The sequence below is a fragment of the Pezoporus flaviventris genome, unplaced genomic scaffold (assembly GCF_033815535.1).
Source record: "Pezoporus flaviventris isolate CSIRO_AGI_PZ_B2104156 unplaced genomic scaffold, CSIRO_AGI_Pfla_v1 ptg000176l, whole genome shotgun sequence".
In the NCBI taxonomy this organism is placed as follows: Eukaryota; Metazoa; Chordata; class Aves; order Psittaciformes; family Psittacidae; genus Pezoporus; species Pezoporus flaviventris.
The window spans coordinates 431,538-453,609 of record NW_026892724.1 but is presented as its reverse complement, the minus strand read 5'-3'; the positions used below and the strand labels follow the sequence as shown (position 1 = coordinate 453,609).

Below are 22,072 nucleotides of genomic sequence, written 5' to 3'. Positions count from 1 at the left end.
AGAACACAAGGCAGGGACACGCTTGGTTCTTTCCAGAGGAATACATTCAGCTCCCACATACACACTCTTACATTAGATTATTCTGGATGTGGAATAAAGTGTGGCCTCTCAACTGCTCTGAAGCCACAGCTACACTCCTAGCCCCACCTGTAAAACCCTGTCAGTGAGTGGTAAGTGACTGCATTCCTGATACAGCCATTAGGCTAAGCAGATTGATTCAGCAAAACAGCACCTTACCTTGCTCCACAAACTAGTATAAATTGTCCTCACAGTAGCAGTATTTTTCCTGGTTACTTGAGGGATGCTGCTGTCCCAGTATCAATGTAAATGAGCCCAGCAGTCCTCTATGGGGTTACCAATCATGTGAACAAAGGCAGTTACATTTCACACATTTCTTTAGATTAAATTAAATGTATATCATTTAATTATTAAATGTAATAATACTAAAAAGTAAGAGTTTAGCTAATGGCACAGATTTACTTTAAGAATGAGAAAGAAAAGCAGGCCCTTCTGACAGTAACATCACTCTGTGGAAAACCAGGTGAACTGTGTCCTAGAGTAACTCCAAAATAAACATGCACTTCTAAAACCCATGTGTGTTAAACACCTTCCCTTCCCCCTCAAAAATACAGCTTTGTCCATTATCATCATTTCATTCTTGCTACTCGGGGATTACCATATGGAAATGTAATTATGGAATTGGCTCTTTGTTGTGAATTTTCTTCAAGTTTACAAAGTTAAAAAAAAAAAAAAAGTTGTTGTGAATTTGTACGTTCAGCATTGGTTTTCTATTTAAATAGAAGAATTGCTGACCGGTATGGAGTAATAAAAGTTAACTTCGAAAGGTCACCTACCCCTAGGATACAGACTCTATTTGAATTAAGCAATATAACTGTAAGGCACAAAATCTAATGAATGTCTTCCAAAATCAACAGTCACGCTTGCCCAGACAGTGAGGAATATCACTCAACAGCTACAGTGAGTGAGGAATTCGTGGTGCGATGGGTGAGAAGAGAAATAATACATCCTGTTTACTTCTCTCAGCTCAGCCTCCGAGCAATGGTCCACGTTTTATTTTACCTTTAATCCTCTATGCATGCCATGATTATTAGAACAAGCAATAATAAACGGAATTAAATCAGATTTAGATGTGCATCACTGACACCTGCTGGCTAAACTCGTAACTGACTGTCCCAATCCAACACCACTTTCCTCATCCTCATGGAACTGCAGGCCCACATTTCTGGAAGGAATAGCTGCAGATTTTACTCCCTCCATTTAAGGTTCAAGTGCCCATAGCAGAAGTTGAGATAATTAGGAAGTTCCTGCTGTAAGACAGTAATTACCTTACATCCATTGCAAAGGATGCCATTTTACCTGAGGAATTCTATCCACACCACAGAAAATGTATTAAGCATTGAAGTTGTGAACAGAACAAAAACAAATTAATCTATGAAACACTTTACAACAATTATGAATACCCGGGTTCAGTAACCCACAATAAACAAACCATCCCAAGCCAGCTGGTCATGAACGAGAGGTTATGCTCACTAGGAACAAATAAATGATTAATAATTGTTCCTCCATGGTTAATAATTCACCAGTCATCTCACAATTTGGGCTTGTGATCCCTTTCCATAAATAGCATCTGGATGACCAGGGAGAGCCCTCACTTTCCTGCCAGCACCACCACCCCAAGCTGTGTCATACATCCATAATGGCATTCAATGGAACCTGGCAGGTCTATGCTCAAGAAAACTACGAAGAGTTTCTGAAAGCTCTTGGTAAGTGTCTGGTTACTTCTGAAATCCCTTCCTCGGACTGCAGCACACACTTTGCATGGCATCTGCCATCACTGCATTTCTATGTTTTCTTTCTTTTGTTTGGATGACAAACTACTCCCTGGCTGTCGAGGCTGTCGGGCCTAATTTGTAAAAAAAAGAAACTGAATATCATACAAATCAGCGTAGAAAGGTTAGAGATAACCCCCAAATCCCTTTCTCAACATTACATGAGTCCCTCATGAAAGAAGAGGCATAACAGAAATCAACTTGTTTTGATTAACACATAACTTTAGAAATACATTTAACTAGAAACAAACTGTCAATGACCTACAGATGCATGAGTGATTAATGTATGTAACTGGTGCTTAGTGATCTGTAAGGAACAGACTCAGTGGTTATGATTTAGTGGGTGCCTACATTAATAAAAATGCACTTATCCTCTTGACAATCTTGGCAAAACACATTTTATTTGTTTTTAAGAGTATTAAGAGTTTAAGGGGTTTTAAGAGTATGCAAGAGCTACTCAGCAGAATAAGATGCAGTTACAGTTGACAAGCCTACCCCGACAGTACAACGCCTGAACCAGTCTCTCTGTTGCTAAGGGTGATACTCTCACAACATACCAGAGATGCTCTGATACAGTAGTCAGGCTACATGTGCTGCTGCAGCTCTGACTAGCCAGACACTAGCACCTCCAGTCCTCCTGGGACGAGGTGAGGGAAACAAAACAATACACACATGGTTTTTGTCATGGAGAAACACCATCACATGGCAAACCACTACTGAACGGAACAATGCACACTCTGACGCAAGAGTAGCAAATCTAATCTACACGGGCTGGACAGAATGGAACAACATCCCCACAGAGAAGTGAGGAATTCAAACCAGGATTGGCCTTTTAACCTGGACTTCACTTTCTATTTCTTTTCTCTTTGGAAAAACAAATTTGCTCTTTCACATCAACACACTTCTTCATAACAGAGAAAGTCCTTTTTTGCCTTTTTTACAGCATTGCCAGATGACCTTATCAAACTTGCCAGAGATATTAAACCTGTTGTTGAAATACAACAAAAAGGAGAGGATTTTGTTGTGACATCAAAGACACCCAAGCAATCTGTAACTAACTCGTTTACACTTGGAAAAGAGGCTGATATTACTACCATGGATGGCAGAAAGCTAAAGGTACTGCATTTCAGGAATGGCTGCATCAATTCGTTCATCCTTATACTTCAGTTTCTGTGTCTGAGTGAGACTTGCTTGTACCACTTCTGTTAGTGCACAGTTCTATCATTTCAACAAAAGTGTTTCTTCTAAAACTCCTGTTCAAATGCTGTGGTCTGCAGTTGGAACTTCACAGATGTGATTATGAAACACTGACATCGTTTATTTCCTACAGTCATCTGCTTATTCTAACCAAGCTCCAAACTCTAAATGTTTTACAACTTTTAAATCTGCTTCAACAGTGCACTGTGAACATGGTAAATGGGAAGCTCGTGTGCAAGTCAGACAAATTCCATCATGAGCAAGAAATTAAAGGAGGTGAAATGGTGGAGGTACGTGTCAGAAAATAATGGTGTGTTAAAAAAAATGTTGAAGGAAAGTGTTCTGTGCTGATTGGTTTTTTAGTGTAAGCTCAACACCTTATACAAATCCTGGCCCCAGAACTACCACATTACTTGTGGAATTCCTTACAGGTGCTTAAATCTGCAGATACAGAAATCAGATGGAGTATTTCAGACTAACCACAGTTAGCGGAAAATACTAGCAGTACCTTTATTATTCCTGTTTCTTATTAAAACCAACTGCCTTAACTGAATCCTCTTTCAACACTGCCCATATATTTAATGGAAGGTGCTCAACAAATCTTTTTATTAATCACCACCCTGGGGCCAATTCTATTCCGAAGGGCCGTAGCTGCTTGAGCATGGAGCAGAAAGACTCCTCATAAATTCCTCTCAATTATTACAGCAGCGTTTCCACCCTTACCTTTATCTACAGCATTCCTGCCGAAAAGAAAGTAAAGGCTGAGTCAAACCTGAAAATGTACAATACACTCATTCCACCTATAATTCTTCAAAGTTCTTTGGTTAGCTCTAAGCTGTTGGGTAATGACAAAGCTTTTCTCTATAGTTAAGCTCACTTGGCTTCTAAGAAGCACCCACTTGGGTAAAGACTGCTACAAGAACTACTACAGCTAAGTGCACTAAAGTCCTATGTTTTGGACATACAATACCCTAAGATCATTTTGAGTATCTCCAACTACTTTTCTAACATTAAGGAAGCACAAAACCGGACAAAAGAAGCAATAGCTATTTGGGACAATAATTTCTCTTACAGGAAGCATCATCTATGATACCCCTTAAAACAGAGTGAAAAAATGTAGTTGATGGTGACATTTATATTTAGGTTTTCAATCTCCAGAGCTGGTTTTGTAAAAATACTTTTCTTGGTATGAATGTTATACACGTATTTGTAAGCAGGTGCTGTAAATGTATTTGCTTATGGAATAAGATGGATTTAAACATAAACTACAGAAACTTCCAACCACTTAGCTAAAAATAGACTTCCTAAAGTCTAAATTAAAACCAAGTTATGCATATTTGTCTTCTACAGACTATGACTTATGGTGGAGTAACGCTTGTCAGAAGAAGCAAGAGGGTTTAAAGCCAGATCACCTTCTTTGTGACATCTTTACATACCTAAAGTGCCGTTTCCAAAAGGTGTGATCTTCATTATGTGACAAAATAGAACGGAAAATAACTGTGACTTCTACTCTCCTTTCACACACACACCAATTCCCATAATTCCCATAATTGTAAGACTGTATTTTCCCCCTGAGTACACTTCTGCACTCCAAGTGACAGAAGTCTGCCTCCCAGACAACCAAACCTGGATGTTAACTGAAACACTGTGATTTATCAGAATGATCCTTGGGAGTGGACAAAAGCTGACAGAAATGCCTCGATTTTTTACATGCTCAATTAACACATTTAGCTTTAGTTCCTTTGTCTAATAAAGTTTCATCTTCTACTAAAACCCTTTCTCTGTATCTAGCCAGCAAAGAAAAATTAGACTTTGGTTTAGCTGATCTGTAACAGAAATAGAAACAGTAATATTTTAAAAGCAATGAAGTATTTAACAGTCATAAAAGTAATAATAGGAACGACTGCTCTTAAACTGAAGTACACCAGAGTACAATTAAACAAAAATGAGGCACTACAAGAGCAAAGGGAATTAAACACTCTTCCAATTTGCAGAATAAATTAAATTCAATGGAGTTACACATAACAAGATCAGAACAGAAGCCAAGCCACTGGTAAAACTCAGGAGAAGGCTGCTTTAAAGCACTGGTACTGCAGAGAGCCATATAAGAGCTTGAAACACCTCTGTTTGGCAGTTGCTTGGTAACTGCTGCCAACTACACACTGAAACACGACAAAACAGCACTGTTGTCCAACAGCAAACCCAGAGAACACTGCAGGTCTTCAATGATCAAATCCTGAATCGGTTAAGTGTAGGCTACAAAGTACGAGATGCTCAGGTTTATTTCTAAACCAATACAGAGACAATGCATTTCCCTGAAGACCACACTAGTAAAGCCTGTTACAAGTATTTGCTTTGATGCATTATAACGGGAATAAAACAGGAATGATGTTAAAGCAAAACATCTGCTTTTGAAAGAAACACAAAAGTCTTGTTTTGATTCAATAGCTACTCATATATTCCCAGCTCACTTGGCCTAATCTGCCTTGCAAACTCACTTCCTCCCTGTTCAATCCCTTATTAATGTTCAACCTCAATACACAATGGGTATACAAAGGCAGTTTAAGTTATAGATTGTAGATAATGCATACTAAAACCACATTAACCTATACAGAACTTAAACTGATGCTAAACCATTTTAATTTGAAAGCACTACAAGCTCTTGAAAGCAGACTTCATCTCCCTCACTTCTCATTGTGGTGATTTAGCATTTCCAAGAAGGAGGCCAATCTTCTCAATCCAATGGCAATGTACTGTCACAGGACATCCCACATTTAGGTGAAATATTCAGTGCAGCTCCTTAAAGGATTTTGATCAGATTGGGACCCTTGCCCCACTGTCCAAAGTCATACATCATTTCGGGATGACAATCTTGTATGAGTTTGGACAATAGAAATGGATCCACTCTTCCACAAAACCAAGGGAATTTTCTGCAAAGGACCCCATGGGAGTATTTATAACGTTATTTGGATGCTGTTCAAGACTGCTCGCTTCCAATTTGAACAGCTCCGGAGAGGCAATCCTGGCGGGAAGTGTTTCTGCCCATCACCAAACCCCACTCCTCGGTGGCTCCATTGTTTCTCAGAATGTCTCCACAGAATAATTTATTTCTGCTTTGTGCTACCCATCCCCACCAGAACTCCAGGCTCCCACGTGCTTCCTTGGCTTGATTCTTCACATTCTTTTGATGACTCGTGGAAGCAGATCTGTGCACGGATCACATAAGGCAGCAGACTCAGCATGCTGCCAGCATGCTTAGAGCAGAGCAACGTTAAACTAAACACTAAATGCAGGACACACTGAGACCCCCATCTCTCTTCTGCAGTTCTGAGCAGAGAGCACTCAGCATACAAGCGCCAGCATTTTCTTCTTTTTTTTTCAAAAAGCAGCATAAATAGTTGGCATAAATGTGTCCGGGATCAAACTTCACCCGTCAGTCACACCCTATGGTGTTCTTAGTGTGAGATTGCCAGGATGCAAGCAGCAGTGTTCGTCCACCCACCGGAGTTTTCCTTCATGTTCAATCATTACACATAGTAAAGCTGAAGTACACCAGTGACAAACACACCACAACTGCATGAACTTGGAAGTCTCTTTTCTCTCTACACTGCTGTTTGGGGAACATTCCTCACACCAACAAAGGTGGAGACACTTTGCTTTACTGAACCCTTCATCACACCAACCTGTGACTGCCCATCTACCATTTAACACCGATGGCGATCAAACCCTGGGGTGTTAAGGAACAATCTCTCTACCCACCTACTTCATTGCTCTCACCACACAAACGGCTTCAGTGAAAACCCTGCTCTGCATGTGCACGGTGACGAGCCCAGGAGCACAACACCGCTGTCAGTGACGGGGCTGCAGAACAGCGATGCCTCCAGGCACGGAGGCAGGCCCGGCACAGGGCCCCTGCAGCCCGGCACCGCCGCCGCCTCACACCGCCGCCCGCCCGCCATTTTGCCCGCGCGCTTCTCCCTCTTTCGGCGGGAAAACCGAGGAGTCGCCGGGGGGGGGAGCACTGCGCATGCGCGAGCTGCAGGAGCGCGCGGCGGCGAAGCTCCCGCCCGGGCGGTGAGTGGGGGCTGGCGCGCGCGCTCTGCGCATGCGCAGTGAGGGGGCAGGGCCCTGTTTTGGCGCCTCTCGGCCGCCGAGCTCTCTTCTCTCCCGCCGGAAGCCCCGCGGGAAGTCTCGCGAGAGTCGGCGCGCGGGCGGCGGTGGCGCTGCTCGCAGCTCGCAGGGTCGCCTCAGCGCTCGGCTCCGCAGCGCCTGGGCCCCGCCGCGCGCTCGCTGTGCCCGCCCCGCGCCCCCCGCAGCCATGTCCCGCTACCTGCGGCCCCCCAACACCTCGCTCTTCGTGCGGAACGTGGCCGATGACACCCGGTGAGTGCGGGCGGCGCCAGCGAGGCGCGGGGGCTGCGCAGGCTTTGGCGGGCTCGCTAGGCCGCGCGGGCGGCCGCCGCCGGAGGGGCGCGGGGAGGGGGAGGCCTCGGTTCGCCGCCGATGCGCGGCCGCTCTCCCGCCTCGCCTCCCGCGCCACTCGCCACTGCCCGCCCCGCGGTGCTGCTCCCGCTGACCCTTCCCCACGAGGCCGGTTCCAAAACGGCGTCCAGGGAGAACAATGCTGGGCCGGAGGTGGAAACGCGGCGGCCGGGACGGGAGGGGAGAACGCGGCGCCTTTGCTCAGGGTGTCCCGGGATTCACGGCGCAGCCGGTCCCGTTAGTGCGGGGCTCGCTGCCAGTGCAGGCGGAGCGTTGCTGCGTTAATTGTTCTGTACGGCGCTCGGGAGCGGGGGGGGGGGGAACGTAACTGCATTGTAGGAAGAGTCCGTACGGGGTAAACGTATGCAGCAGCTTAGTGCAGTAACTCTTCATAGGGAGTTAAATCAAAAGTGCATTGTATAGGTTCTTATTTATTGATTATTTTTAGCAAACTGCTGATTCCTCTATTTTTCTTTGGCAGTTTATCATGTCCCGTTTGTGTCTGTTGTCAACTTTGAAACGTTTATAGAGTGCATTAATATCAAATGCACGTGTGAGCTGGAGCACTCTCAGGTTGATAATCGCTGTAGAACTTGTCTGGGAGTTCCTGTGAGGTCGAGCAGTGTAAAACACAAATGGGAGTTTCTAAACTTTCTGCCTGTGCAGCTCGCACTGAAATTGTCCAGCACATAACGATAGCATGGGCACGATGGAATGGGATGAATCGAGAGCATTATTGTGATAAAAAGTGTAAACAGCTTCAGGTTTTTCGTGTGTGTGATTTTTCTTTCCTCTTTCCAGTATTTATTTCACTGTAAGAACAGTCAAGGAAGACTGTTGCTTCTAGGCTTTTTAAAATTAAAAGCTTGTAGTAGAAGGTCCTATTAGGGCTTTCCCCATAAGCTTGTGCTTAGATGGTACATGCTTGGAGATGGTTTGATTGTGAGATCTCAGTGTTGGTTGTAGTTCCCTTCTGCCATTATTGATTATATGTGCTGTAGATTCTTTCCCAGATGATAAGGAGAAATGATAGTCACTCTTTCGTACCACATAAATATCGGTCTTTCTCATACATGCTGTTGTCATCAAATGACATAAAAATCCATCTAAAGAGGCTGATGTGATTTAGAAACCTCTCTGAGGAGATGGAACTTGTTCCCAGAGTAGTTGCAGATCCGAACAGTTTTGTGCTCGGTTATTTGGAAAAGCTATCCTAAGGGCATGAGTAGTTGCTCACTCAAGTTTTGTTCTATTTGATGTGGTTTTAAGTATTGATTTTTCTATGGAAATGAGTTTGTGTGACTGGTTTATTCTCATACTGTTTACGTGGATCTTGCAGTTGGTGTTTGCATGTTCCAGAATCATTCTCAAGAGTTACCTGAGGTACTTGAATAACAGTAATTCTTGGGTCCTGCTTTTCACTCTCTGCCATCCTTTCCTAGTCCATCCTGCACTGAATGAACTAGTGTGTGTCACTTAGTTTATGCTTCCGTTAGTTGTACTGAAGTGGTTTCAAAAAACTGAGGTGTATCCTCAGCATCCCAAGTCCTGAGTGGTTCAGAAAAGCCTGGTGTGTAACTGAGCTGCTCAAATACTTTCCTCCCAGAATGGTTTGTTATATTTTTCTCTATCAGCTGCTTCCAAAAAGATGGTGGTCATTTGAGTGTAGATTGAAATAAAATAAAATGCCTATTTTTTTTTTAATTTGATGGATGTTTTTTAACACCTTAAATAGGGGGAAAAAACATAAAATATTTGTGATGTTCTAGGTCTGAAGACTTGCGCCGTGAATTTGGTCGTTATGGGCCTATAGTTGATGTGTACGTTCCACTTGACTTCTACACTCGTCGTCCCAGAGGATTTGCTTATGTTCAATATCCTTTCTTCAGATGGCTGAGTAGTGAGGGGTGTTGGAGTTTGAAATTCAAGTTTGTGTAAGAGGTAACAAACAAAAAAGCAGTTTACTTTTGTGTTGTATCTAATAAGTGTCTTACTTATGTTGTGGTGTTTTGTTATTTTTGAAGATTAACTTAGTTGCTCTTTGCCTTTTTACAAAGCTTAAGTCCAGTAACATAAAAGCTTGCTTATGTCACTGAAATTAATACTATATAGTTTAAATGAAAATTTATCACTGACTCAAAAGTGTTTAGCAAACACTTTTATTATCACTGATATTAAGTAAACTTGTGCTTAGCAACTGTGGCTGGTATTCATTGTTAATTTAACAAATGGGAACTGGAACACTTGATCAAAATCAGATTGTATAAAAAATGAGGTGATCTTCTTTCTTTAATATTGTCCCCTAATTTACTGTCCTCTGTTGTTGCCTCAGAATGTAAAGCTGTACAGTAATGGCGACCCCAAAGAGAAAGCATGAAAGAACCGTTAGAGTAGAGTTCAACAATTAAGGCAAGTAGACAAGCCAAAGACCTCTTAAGGATCAGGCTTGAAGAGAAGGGAGAGTTTGGGAAAAGAAAAAGTAAAGAAAAGCTGGAAGAAGGACAAGCCATAATGGGAGACAAAGCTTCGCTTTATCCACAAAAGGGGGAAAAGGTTGTTTTTCAAAGTAAAAGATAAAGCCTTCTGTCATTTTTGGCCAAGCATCTCATGACAAGTCCTTCTGACAAGCACTTAAAGAGTTAAAGGTCAAGATGAAGTTGAATGGTGGCCAAGATTAAAGGAGTCATACCTGATGTATCCTACAGAGTAACAGTTGTTCTTCTGTTTGTCACGTAAGCAGTAATTTGATGAATAATTCTGGTTTAGTCCATTGACAAAACCTGTAATATTTCTCTTGTGAGTGCTGCTGTAACTGTGGTCTTGAATGAAAGTGCATTCCTCCTGGTTTATCGAGATACATGCCAACAGCATGAGCGTTCATGTTCTGCGTAGATGGTGCTCATGGTGAGCTGAGTTGCTACGAGGAGAAAGGCAATTTGTTCTTTCAGGTCACATAGCTAGAAGAAGGTGCGTTAGTTACTGCAGTGGTCAGACCCATGAATTAAAATCGGTAATGTCTGTTGCTGACTGTCTGACCTGACCAACAGTGCAGGGTTTCATGTGTCCCAGACTGCAGGAGGTCTGCATATGTGTCCGTGGTGCTACATAATTCAAGCTGAAGTTAGCTGGGGAAAAAAAGGGAAAGCTTTATCCCAGTTCTAAAACTAATAGGCATGTGTTAATTACTACTGTTGGTTGCCTAATGTAATTTAAGAAGTAGGGTTTAATTTTATTAAAGTCAATGTAGTGGAGAGAACTAAATGACCATTAACAGTGTGTTTTGAAAAGGATGCCAGGGGTTTTTTTTTTCCTTGCATAAGTACAAGTGGGAGAAGAAAAAGAGAATCGCATAGCAACTGCTTGCTGGTGGATAAGTTCATGGTCATATTATAACACTTCAAGTTTATTAAAGGAGTTCTCAGATAGCTGGTGGTTAATAAATAAAAATAATTCCTCGTGTGTACTGTAGTATGACCAAAAGAACTTTAAAACAAACGAACAAAACCCTCTGTAAAATTAGAAAATAACCGATTTTTGTATTTTATTTTAAATACCAAATCTGTAAACTGCTCAAATTCCCAAGTACCTTAACACTCGCCACATTTGAAGATGTCCGTGATGCAGAAGATGCTCTCCATAATTTGGATCGAAAGTGGATTTGTGGTCGGCAAATAGAAATCCAGTTTGCACAAGGGGATCGGAAGAGTAAGTGCCTTGAATGTATTTCAGCACTTTAGCCTTAAAGTTCAGTGCCAGGCACCATTACATGTGTTACTAATTGTTGTGGTATGTTCTTGCTTGTGTATGAATAGGATGTGGATGTTTTGCATTTTATCCAGTAACTATTCATGACTCATTTTAATTAAAACCAGATCATTAAATACAGCGGTCACTGTCTGCGAGCTGCTAATCCTGAAGCGCTTATTGTGGAGCTCTGTGTGACTCCTGCAGGGAAGTCTGACTGCTGGGAACTGTCAAAATTAGCAGCAGCCCAGTTTGAGGGTGTCGTGATGTTTATATTGTGTTGAAGCATGTTAGTGATGCTGTGTTGACACTTCCCAGTGCAGTCTGATTTCCAGGGTTGAGGCAATAGCTTCGTTCATTTGGCCTTAGGATAAAAGTAAATGTCAAGGTATCTCAATTCAATATGGAACAGAATTTCTATTTTCTGAACAGATTATTCTAAAGAGAGATTGTCTTTTAAATTTGTTACTCATATACGTATTCTTAATATAGAGATAGGTACGGACAGGATGTAAAAAAACCCCATGCTGTGAGTAAACTGAACACATACCTGTTGGTCTAAGCTAGGACTATAATACTTAGTGCAGCCTGGTAATAAAAGCATCTTAAAGGTCTTTCAGTTCAAGCTGTCAGAGAACATCCCAACTGTCCAGATTTCCCTCAAATGCACACAATTAATTTGTATTGAAATCAATGGGGTTTACAAACTCTGAAGGATGAGTCTCTGTCCTGTACAGTCCTGGGATTTCTTACCAGGTTTTGAACAAAAATTAACATATTTACCTTAGTATTGTAAACTGAAGTACTCTAAAAAGTAAAAATTGTAGCCATTGAGTACAGATAGTGTTCACTGTCTGTAGATCGTGTTCATTGTAGGTAGTGCTCACTATCTAGAGCATGATGTGTTTAAAACACTTTGAGCATGGTCTTCTGGTTTGAATGAGAATTTCAGTAATGGAGCATTAGTCCTGTCTTACTGGTTTTGAGGGCTTGGTTTGGTTGGGTTTTTTCCCCCCCTAGATCTGTAATGCCCACACAGCTGCATTAATTTTTGTCTGGTGTTTATAAGCAGCTAAAGGGAAGTGCCATACAGCAGTCTAAATACCTGATATATGGATTAGTAATGTCACTAAAGGGAACTTTTGAACTTAAAATGCTAAATGTTGATATTTTTTACAGCACCAAATCAAATGAAAGCCAAGGAAGGGAGAAACCTGTACAGCTCTTCTCGTTACGATGACTATGACAGATACAGACGATCTAGAAGTCGGAGTTACGAAAGGAGACGGTCTAGAAGTCGTTCTTTTGATTACAGCTATAGAAGATCCTATAGTCCCAGAAAGTAAGTGTAGTGTGTGTTCAGCTTCAGCTGCAAAGCAGTCTGCTGGAAGAGAGACACCACATTGCCTAGTTAATTGTTAAAGTCTTGAATAATTGTTTTCTATTGTGGGAGTAACTTGTGGGAGTTGCATATTTTGCATGCTACATAATCAGAAATACTGAATGAAATGATTCTGTGCTTCAGTGCAGAATAAGTAAAAGCAAATGCACAGCTTGAGATAGAATTTATTAAGCATTTGTACATACACATAGGTATTTGTCAGCATTTACTTTTTCTGATGTACCTTTTTAGCAGTAGACCTACTGGAAGACCTCGTCGTAGCAGAAGCCATTCGGACAATGATAGGTAAAGTACTTTTTACATCCTTTAAATTGAAAACTAGATCACTGTGTTCCTTTAACTATAGGGTTAAAAAAAAAAGTTTCTCCTGCAAAATGGTAAACAATTTTTAATGTACTAGATGTCTAAGAATAGTGTTTTTACATTCAAATCTCCTCTCTCCCCTTTATTCTGATAGGTTCAAACACCGCAATCGATCTTTTTCAAGATCTAAGTCCAATTCAAGATCACGATCCAAGTCACAGCCCAAGAAAGAAATGAAGGCTAAATCACGGTCTAGGTCTGCATCTCACACCAAATCTAGAGGCACTTCTAAAACAGATTCTAAAACACACTATAAGTCCAGCTCAAGATATGAAAAGGAATCGAGAAAAAAAGAACCCGCTAGATCCAAATCACAGTCAAGATCACATTCTAGATCTAGGTCAAAATCCAGATCAAGGTCATGGACTAGTCCCAAGTCCAGTGGCCACTAACAGTGTATCCATGTTGGGTCTAGGCATGTAAGATTCATTTACACACAGTTCAGTTTACTTAAATTATCAGGAATATGATGTTGCAACAGTGCTAAAAAGTATTCTCTTTGTCAGTTTTCCCTGTAGCCGAAAATGGTTAAAATTAAGACAATGTTGAGAAGCCACTGAGAGAGCGAGAAAGAGAGAGGGAGAGAGAGTGTCCACTTGGTTAAATGTCACGGGCAGCTACTGATTTGGTTGTGGTGTCTCTATGTATATTTTTGTAAAGATTTGCATTTCTAATGCTTAGATATTGGTGATGACTTGATTGATCGTAACTTGCAACATTGTCCTATTAAAAATGTCATACCCATAGAGAAATTTGGTACCAGTTTGTGCTGAACAGTTAAACTAACTGTTTAACTTGTTCTTTAATGCTAAACCTTGTGATAACACGGAAAACTGGACAGCTGTAGCACAACACTGACCGCTGTGACACGCAGACTGGCAGGTTCATGTTTCCATTGCTCAGAGGCAGGTTTCTGTGTTCTCCATGCCCGCTGTCCTGAGCGGGTCAGTGAATGGAGCGGTTTGAGATTCCTCCTTAACCCTGCTGTCTGGGGAGATGGTACTAACATTGCGTGGACTATGTGGGGAGAGAGTGGGTCTTGGAAGCTCATTCAGAGTTTGTGCAGTGCTGTGACTTGTCAGGATAGAGGCATAGCTGCTTTGGCCTGGCAGCTAGTACGAAATGGGGGGTGGGGGGGGGGAACACCTTGCATTTGGAAAATTCAGTTCAGATTTCAGCAAACAGCAGAGCAACTAAATATTAGGTTGTGTGTACATTTTATGCAGTTTTTGTATCCTAAATTTTAGTGAGCAGTTAACCATTAAATTGCTTAGTTTTCCTGCTGTTAGATACCAGTAGATTGTTTCGAGTTGTGTGTGTACAGTATATAAGAACTAAACTTTTCTGCCAATGACTCCTGTGGTTAGTTGGTGTATTAGGTATAATCCATAGCCATCTCTTCCTGAGTAACATAGGCTGGCTTGTACGCAGCAAAAAGTACTTGGTCAAGTGAGTCTGGGTCACTTCTTCCTCAGAACAGATAGTGGTTCAGTTCCAAGATTTCCTTAAGAACAAATGTTTGCAGTTGGATATGAACAAGAGCTGCATCTCTAGCTATTTAGTTTATCACTAATACAGTATATTTAGTAAATTGAATGTGAAAAATAACAAAACCCGTGTGTAATCTTACCAGTATTTCTCTAGAAGGCAAGATACTTTGGTATGAAAATGGCTTTTGGAGTTGGTTTTTCTATTCGCCTTCAAAAGCCAGCAACAGACACCTAGTGTTCCCTGCTGTCCTACCTAGTAGCATACAAAGATGTTGGTTTCAACAAGTTCCTTTTGTAGAGAAATGTTGTAGGTTTGGGTTTAGTGTGTTCAGAGGGGCCTTTCCAGAAATGCAGACGGCTTTGAAATACCGGCAGCGGAACGTGCGTAGGGGCTGATCCTAGAATCTTTGTACATTTGATAGTATTTCTAACTCTTCCTTTACTGTTTGCAGTTAATGTTCATGTTCTGCTATGCAATCATTTATATGCACGTTTCTTTAATTTTGTAGACTTTCCTGGATGTATAGTTTAAAAACAGCAAAAAGTCTATTTAAAACTGTAGCAGTAGTGTGCAGCTCTAGCAGAGGAAAGTTGTGGGATTAAACTTTGTATTTCCTTTCTTATAGAGGCTTCTAAAAAGGTATTTTTATATGTTCTTTTTAACAGATATTGTGTACTACCTTTAAAACATCGATGTTTTGATCAAAATAACTAAAGACCCAGCTTATTTTCTGCTTGCTGTAAATTTAGCAAACATGCTGTAATAAAAAAATGAAGGAAATACTGACCCACTGGAATTATTGTAGCTGTAGAATTTGACTCCAGAGCATGGTTAGGAGCAGACCTGTGCATCCCTTATGGAGTAAATTCCTTACTATGGTATTTCAGTAAAGTCAGGAATTTATCATTTAGTGTCTGAACAAAGATGGCTTCACTTTTTTTGGAGGGGTACTAGCCAAACTAAGAAAGCAGATGTTCTAGTCTAACGTATTGAACTTTCTTTTCCATTGACTTTCATTATTGCTGGCTGGACTGCCCTGTGGTTACAATGCAGATACTGTTAGCCAGGTGATGAACTACCAGCAGTTAGGATTCGTATAGAACCAAATCTCTTACTGATTTATATTTGCTGTATTAAAACTGGCGCCACTCTAGAAGGTGGTAAAGCTTTGTTGAGAACGCTTAGAACTCAGGCTGCCTTCTGGCATTTGTGCAGCTGGCGGTTCTTAGGCCACTGAGGGAAAACAACTCTAAAAAGCACTTAATTGCATTGATAAACCCACCCTTGGGCTTCTTAAGTTGAGCTGTGATTATGGTGTAGCTTTCTGCTTTTAACAGCAGAACAGCCTGCCCTTTCTCAGTGCTCTTACATTAATAATTGTCTTCAAGACTAAAATCCCACATGGAAGTGGTGCACCTGGCTGTGGTGGGCAAGCATGGGTCTGGTTCTGTCAGCACCCTGCCAGGGATTGCTGTAATGAACACTCCAGGAACTAGAGCTGGGCCGGTGGGGCGGAGGGAGGAGAGCATCGGTGTCCAGGCTGAGCTGCTGATTCCAGACTGCAGAGTAACACTAACTGTACCGTGACTGTTTTGTCAGCATGTCCTTATGTTGTGTGCCTCAACAGTGATGTATAGCACAGTTTAAATTATTTTTGTTTTGCAAATCCAGTTCATTGCAAGTATAATGCAGTATCTGCGAGTTCTGATGGTTCTTTCTTTCTCTCCCAGAGGTAGGACTAAACTTTGACTTGACTTGTGTATATGAACAAGCCAGAAAAGCCGAACACAAACCCACGATGTTTCAAGAGTGCATGAATAAAGATGTTGTCCTAGTTCTTGCTCCCATGGAAAAATTGTGAAGAAGCTGTTCTGTGGGCCTTTCAGTTGGGGACGAGTTAGCAGGATGTGGCCAAAGGGCAGGGAATGTTCACGCATTGGCGCCAGTCCAGCCACAGCCCCGCTAGATAACACCTCCTCCCTTGGCACAGGGGTCTAGTCCTGCTCTAAGAAAGCAGTAGCCTGTCTCATGCAAGCTGCCCGCAGGTTATGCACAGCTGGAATGCAAGAACATACGCAGGCTACAAAAGATGGTGTGTAGGCATCTTTCTTTTGGAGTCTCAAGAATGGTGGGGATTCTGGGCATGGTTTTTTTTTTCCTGTGGTAAACTATAGATTTAATTTTTTTTTTATTTTTGTCATTCCTGAAAAAAAAAAACAACTGTAGAATTGAAGTAGATTGTAAAAATTCTGCTGACAGCCATGGCTGTGCTCAAAGCGTCTGCAGCATTGTCGATTTACTTCGGCAGTAATAGAAGGCTCGTTTGGAACTCCTTTTTCACCTAAAGTCCATGTGCCCAAGTGGTTAATTACAAATCCTACATGTAGTGGTTGAGTAGCTGGGTGTTTATAAACTAGGGACTGCAATAGAGTGGTCTCTGACAGCTCAATGTTATCCTTCCTGTGTCTTTTGAAGATGTTCAATGTACAGTATAACGGCTTTACTCAAAGTGGAAACTCGATTTAAATGTTGGTTTGAGCTCTTGGAAAGAGCGCCTGCTTCTTTTTTCTCTTGCTGTTTTGTCTGGGGTAACAGCTTGGAGAATGTTCAGAGAAGGGCAGTTGGGTCGATGCCTTACAGCACCACCACTGGGGTTCTGGCAGGGATGTAACATTTTGAAGTACAAAGGGATGAATTCACACATTTTTAGGACTTAATCACCCATTAATAACTGCTGGTTTTCTCCATTTATCTTGTAACTTGCTTAAAGAGTCTGTAGTCCATTGCTATAGTATGTGTCTAAAGATGCTCTTACTGGCGAGAGTAGGAAGGGGAGACTGTGTACCCTGTAGTGTGTTTGATCAAAAGATGCTGATGTTTTTATTCCTACACATCCTTTCTTCTTGAGTTTTGTGTTCCATCTGTGCAAACAACCCTGTGAACTGGGAATAAAATGTACACGTTTTGACTATACCTTGAGAGCAGCTTCTGACTTAATTAACACAGCAAGGGCTGTTGGGGATGGACCACCCAGGGATGCTGCCCCAGCCCTGGGTCCTTCTCTGCGCTTCCATGCCTGGCCTTCCTGAGCAGAGCTCATGGCCCCAGCAGGCTCCATGTGAGCTTTGGGTAAGGTCAGTGTTCATTATCAGCACTGTGAGGTCCAAAGGAGAGGACTGTGGTGAAGAAATCTCTTCCCATTTCCAGCCCATTTTGTGTGTGTGGAGTACTTGCCAGGGGCCTCAGGCTGCTGCTCCTCCCCAAAGGTAAGATAATCCTACAGTATGACAGTCAAGATATAAAAGGGGGCACTGAAATGTGTCAAAGCTCTATGGAGCTGCTTGAGCTACCAAACCTGTGTGATCCTGCTTTTCCAGTAGTCTTGAAATAAGTAAGAGTCTTTTAGGGGGTGAAAATATTACTTTATTTGAATTTACTTCCAATTTGTACATACACGATTGGTAACTCACAATTTGAGGCCGAGTATACATGATTGTAACTGGGACACAGCTCATCTGCTGGTGGAGGTCAGAGTTTAACACAAGTTTACAGCTGCCAATTCCCTCTTACTTGGAGCAATAGATTTGTAAAGGTGTTCTGAATGAACAGAGAAATCACATTTCATGATCCACAATTCTCCCTGCCATGTTAAAAAACTTTATGAATGACTATGAACCACCTCTGGGTTCTGCTGCTGCAGTGGGATTGGTTATTACAGGCAGCACCAAATACTGGTGACAAGCAACGGTGTGGTTTAAAAATGGAAAACTTGCAATCCCACAGATGTTTTCCATCCCTTAACACACACACATGCTACAGAACACCAGGATCCTCAACTGCAGCAGCTTTTAAGGGGTTCAGGTTTGATTTTTAGGTTCAGGTGGTTTTTTTTTGTTAAAAAAAAAAAAATCTAAATAAGCCTTTTTTGCACTGATTTACTTTAAAAATGAGCTCATGCATTTTCACTGCATGTCAAGTGCAAGGGCACAGCCACAAAGGTTTTGCTTTTTTTCTTTTTTTTCCTTTTTTTTTTCTTTTTTAAACAAAATATCTTTTACCTCAGGCCACGTACACCCCGTGGCCATCTTACATTCACCAGTTTTGTACTAAAAATATTCTGTGCAGGAAAGCCCAGCAGGAATTTACATATGCTACAAAGTTTTACATGTATTTACATGGCTCTGTCTTCCCTATGGCACGTCAGTGCTGCCAGGAGCTGCTGCAACTGCCTTGTTACAGGGTCACACATTTAAGACCGACCTAAGTAACTACTCCACCGTTCTCAGATGTAAAAATTGATCCAGCGGGTACTTGGGAACCCCTCGGTGCAGTGGGAACACAACAGGGTTTAGGTTTCAGGCAGTCACCTGGCACTGCAGGGTCATTTGCTGGGGTTCCAGTGCAGATTCCTCTTCTGCTCAGCAGGGGAGGCAGTTCCATGCTGCTTGATGTGTTCTGCTTGTCTCTTCACCAACAGGCACCAGAGCCCCCTCGGTTTTAGTCACAGGCTTGAAACACTTCCTGCTAATTCCAGAATGCCAGACAAGGCTCATCAGTGCAAACGAGCCCAGTCTGTGTTTGCCCTGGTGCCTTGGCAGAGGTTTTATTTCACTAGCAAGTCCTATGCAGGTTTGAAAAGCAGCAAATTACCTGACTAAAGCTTTCAGTGCAATTTTTTTTTTTTTTTCCACTTAATGCTGCATTAAGTTAGGCAAAAGCTGGTTTTCTATCATACCAAAAAGTAGTCACAATGCCAACTGGGGGAGACAGTCCCATTTACTCTTACAATAAATACAAGAAATGGTGACTGTGCAGCTTTGATTAGATTGACTATAGAGAAAATTCCTATTTCACAGTGAACACAGCACACAACTTGAGGTAAAACGTGAGGGGAATGTAAACTTCAACCCCTTTTGTCCAAGTGGCTAACTATATGGAGCAGGAACATTTGGTTCTGTACACCTGCACATCTAGAATGAGGACTAACAATTCTCAACTTTTAAATCCTGTAAATTTAAATAACTTTACAAATGTGAAAATTACATCTCAAGCCTGGACCTTAAGTAATGTTTTAAGCTGAAATGTCATCATTTCTTTATCTGAAGGTTTAAAAGAAACAGGTACCCAGTGGCTGGGTGGCTTGGGAAGGACACTGGGCGAGGGTGGCTCACTGAATTTTGCTCCGGCGTAGTTCTGATTGGGTTGAGATGTGAAGAACAGGTTGTGATTCGATAAAGTCGGGCTCCAATTCTGATTCTTGGGGAAATGAACATTGTTCTTTCCCCCTTTTTGCATGGCCTGCCATGCACCAGCCGAGGAGTTGCATCCGTGCCCTCTTTCTTTCTTCATATAGGTCTTCATCTGCGAATTCTGGTCTTTATTCTTCTGCCTGTTTTTAAGTTGTTGATGGTTCTTGGTGGGATTTCTAGACTGGGGAACTGGAATGTTGAATCTTTCTCCACCACCCATCTTCAACTTAAATGTCACCTGTATGAACAGAGGGAAAAGTTGGTGGAGGATGCATATTTTTAAGTGTTGGAGAAAGTTTAGATTCTAAGCAAGGGGGTTGAAATCAATCTAACCAAGGCTTCTATCAATCAGAAGCAGTGGGTTTTTTTCTCTATTACTGGATACCAAAGAACACAGCTGCCACACTCAGGAGAACTGGATTACAATGCCATGTCACCTTCCAAGTGGGAGAGTTCTGACTCTGCAGTGGCTTAACATTCCTGGTGCAGAGGGCTGGCCAGTACGTTACACACCAGACCATCCATCCCTGTCCCCCCCACCAGCAACTGGAGCTTTGTCTGCCTGGCTGGCAAAGTGCCACTCCTGCAGGCAGTCCAACTCCTGAATATGCCACCTCTGTTCTCAGGTAAAGGAGTTCCTGGAAGAATGTGGAAAACACATTGCACTGCTTGCAAAATCCAGTGCCAGATTCAAGGTGATGGTGTTAAATCCCAAGGACATTTAACCAAGATCTTTACACACCTAAAGGCCTGGGCAGAGTTCACGCTGATAAAGCCACTCCCAGTCTTTCCAGTTACAAGAATAAACCCAAAGTGAATAGATAACCACCTCAAAGCAACTTTGCAACTGATCTTACAAAGCAGACAGCTAGATACTATCACAGGGTGCTTGGCACCTCCTGACTCTCCTAAGGCAGGGTTCCTCTCCCCCATTTACCTTTCAGTTGTCTTCCCCGATTCCCCACTCTCCAAGCCTTGCCCCCTTTCTTGCTTCCAAGCCTGAAAGCGGAGGTGCTGCCTTTTGCTGGACTCCTTCCTTTGGCTCGGGACAGAAGTGTTCATGGGCTGATCCGCTGTATTCAGCCAGGGAGCCGAGCCCAACATCGGATTCTCGGCACAGGCGCTCCAAGGGAGAAGTCCCACTGCATAAACAGGAATGAAGTTTGAGTTCAGGTTAAGGAAAACTCTTTCCCTTTCAAATCCGACGGGGAAACAAAAAGCTAAAATAATTCAGAGAATCCATAGTCAGCTGTCTCTCGCTCGTGAAGGATGACAAGACAGTTCAAACTGAAGACACACGGTAGTATTTACCTTATTCTACTTGTATAAGCTTCACAATCATACTTAGCATATCACGAGAGGCACTCTTCATGCTCTCTCTACACACCTAAAGGATTTTAATGGACGAGCAAGAACCTCAACTGTTTGGGGGAAGGAAGCAACGGAAAACGCTTTGGGATGAACCCTCGAGGGCATCGCCCCTGAGCACGAACCACCCCCAGATCCCTGCCGCCTGCCCCCGCGAGCCGACCGCGCCCCCTCCGGACGCTGCGCAGCGCTCCCCTCCTGCCCCCCGGCTGCCTCTTCCCCTCCCTCAGCACAGTAACTCCTCAGCAGCCCGTACAGTGATTTCCTGCCCAGCCCAGGGCCCATCCTCGCTTTCTCTTCGGAAAGCTCAAGCCACCCCGATGGTTCCGCCTCCTCCAGCCGCTGTCACTTCGGCCACAGCACCCCCGGCTCTCCCAAACCCTTCGCCTTGTCGCGACTCAAGCCCAGGCCCGCGGTAACGTCGTCACCCCACCGGGGCGGCCCTTACCGCTCCCATCTGTTCGTCTCCAGACTTCCTCCCCTCGTCCCCCCCGGCCCCGCATCCCCAACAATGGGGCCCCTCAGTGAGCACAACATGGCGGCGACAGCGCCCGGCCCGGCCCGCACCGCTCCTCCCTTACCGACTTCTGTCTGTTTCCTTCGCCCACAAGCACAGACACACTCGCGTTCCTGCGGAACCCGGACCCGCAGCTCCTCCGCCGCCACTCTCCGGCACCCCCCAGCCAAGCACAGCCCAGACCGCCCCGCTAGCACCCACCGCTACCCCTCACTCTCCTACACAAAATGGCGGCCGCTCCCCTACGCCGTATAACACCCTGGCCCTCCTCCCCCGCGTCCCGGACCGCCTCGCTCAGCCAATAGCAGCGCCTGCCTGCTGCCTCCGCCAATCCCAGCGGGGTCCCGCCTGTTGCTGGGAGGGGCCAGGGCAGACTGGGCGGGCGGGGCCGCCGTTTGAATCTCCTCAG

At 43.2% G+C, this 22,072-nt stretch overlaps 3 protein-coding genes across 9 annotated transcripts; 2 read left to right on the top strand and 1 right to left on the bottom strand.

Annotated features, from left to right (window-relative positions):
- Positions 1 to 1,633: 1,633 nt before the first annotated feature.
- LOC133283452 (fatty acid-binding protein, liver) lies at positions 1,634 to 4,820 on the top strand. The gene is made up of 4 exons (XM_061480203.1): positions 1,634 to 1,784; positions 2,794 to 2,966; positions 3,248 to 3,337; positions 4,398 to 4,820. Exons 1-4 carry the CDS (start codon positions 1,718 to 1,720, stop codon positions 4,446 to 4,448), a joined length of 381 nt encoding a protein of 126 aa, XP_061336187.1. The 5' UTR covers positions 1,634 to 1,717; the 3' UTR covers positions 4,449 to 4,820.
- Positions 4,821 to 7,248: 2,428 nt separating this feature from the next.
- On the top strand, positions 7,249 to 17,500 carry SRSF10 (serine and arginine rich splicing factor 10). Of its 7 annotated transcripts, none has more exons than XM_061480312.1 (7): positions 7,251 to 7,430; positions 9,299 to 9,405; positions 11,133 to 11,234; positions 12,453 to 12,615; positions 12,907 to 12,960; positions 13,133 to 13,234; positions 16,260 to 17,500. In XM_061480312.1, the coding sequence occupies exons 1-7, from the start codon at positions 7,366 to 7,368 to the stop codon at positions 16,276 to 16,278; spliced, it is 612 nt and encodes a 203-aa protein (XP_061336296.1). In that variant the 5' UTR covers positions 7,251 to 7,365; the 3' UTR covers positions 16,279 to 17,500. The 7 variants fall into 7 exon arrangements, with proteins under 7 accessions (XP_061336299.1, XP_061336293.1, XP_061336296.1 ...); XM_061480310.1 differs by lacking the exon at positions 7,251 to 7,430 and adding exons at positions 7,752 to 7,884; positions 9,862 to 10,261 and having other exon boundaries at positions 9,299 to 9,470; positions 11,113 to 11,234; positions 13,133 to 17,500; XM_061480315.1 differs by lacking the exon at positions 13,133 to 13,234 and having other exon boundaries at positions 7,249 to 7,430; positions 12,910 to 12,960.
- A 931-nt stretch (positions 17,501 to 18,431) lies between these two features.
- Positions 18,432 to 21,899, bottom strand: PNRC2 (proline rich nuclear receptor coactivator 2). The gene is made up of 3 exons (XM_061480147.1): positions 21,728 to 21,899; positions 20,716 to 20,920; positions 18,432 to 20,016 (listed from the first exon to the last, which is right to left on the bottom strand). Exon 3 carries the CDS (start codon positions 19,996 to 19,998, stop codon positions 19,576 to 19,578), a length of 423 nt encoding a protein of 140 aa, XP_061336131.1. The 5' UTR covers positions 19,999 to 20,016; positions 20,716 to 20,920; positions 21,728 to 21,899; the 3' UTR covers positions 18,432 to 19,575.
- Positions 21,900 to 22,072: the final 173 nt, after the last annotated feature.

What these genes read in the sequence shown, in the direction of transcription:
- LOC133283452 (XM_061480203.1), top strand. Translation starts at nt 1,718, where the DNA reads ATGGCATTCAATGGAACCTGGCAGGTCTATGCTCAAGAAAACTACGAA. An exon ending in TGGATGGCAGAAAGCTAAAG is followed by an intron (nt 2,967 to 3,247) that starts GTACTGCATTTC and finishes CTGCTTCAACAG; the next exon opens with TGCACTGTGAACATGGTAAA. An exon ending in AAGGAGGTGAAATGGTGGAG is followed by an intron (nt 3,338 to 4,397) that starts GTACGTGTCAGA and finishes TGTCTTCTACAG; the next exon opens with ACTATGACTTATGGTGGAGT.
- SRSF10 (XM_061480308.1), top strand. Translation starts at nt 7,366, where the DNA reads ATGTCCCGCTACCTGCGGCCCCCCAACACCTCGCTCTTCGTGCGGAAC. An exon ending in AGGATTTGCTTATGTTCAAT is followed by an intron (nt 9,406 to 11,132) that starts ATCCTTTCTTCA and finishes CACTCGCCACAT; the next exon opens with TTGAAGATGTCCGTGATGCA. An exon ending in AGATCCTATAGTCCCAGAAA is followed by an intron (nt 12,616 to 12,906) that starts GTAAGTGTAGTG and finishes GTACCTTTTTAG; the next exon opens with CAGTAGACCTACTGGAAGAC.
- PNRC2 (XM_061480147.1), bottom strand. Translation starts at nt 19,998, where the DNA reads ATGGGTGGTGGAGAAAGATTCAACATTCCAGTTCCCCAGTCTAGAAAT.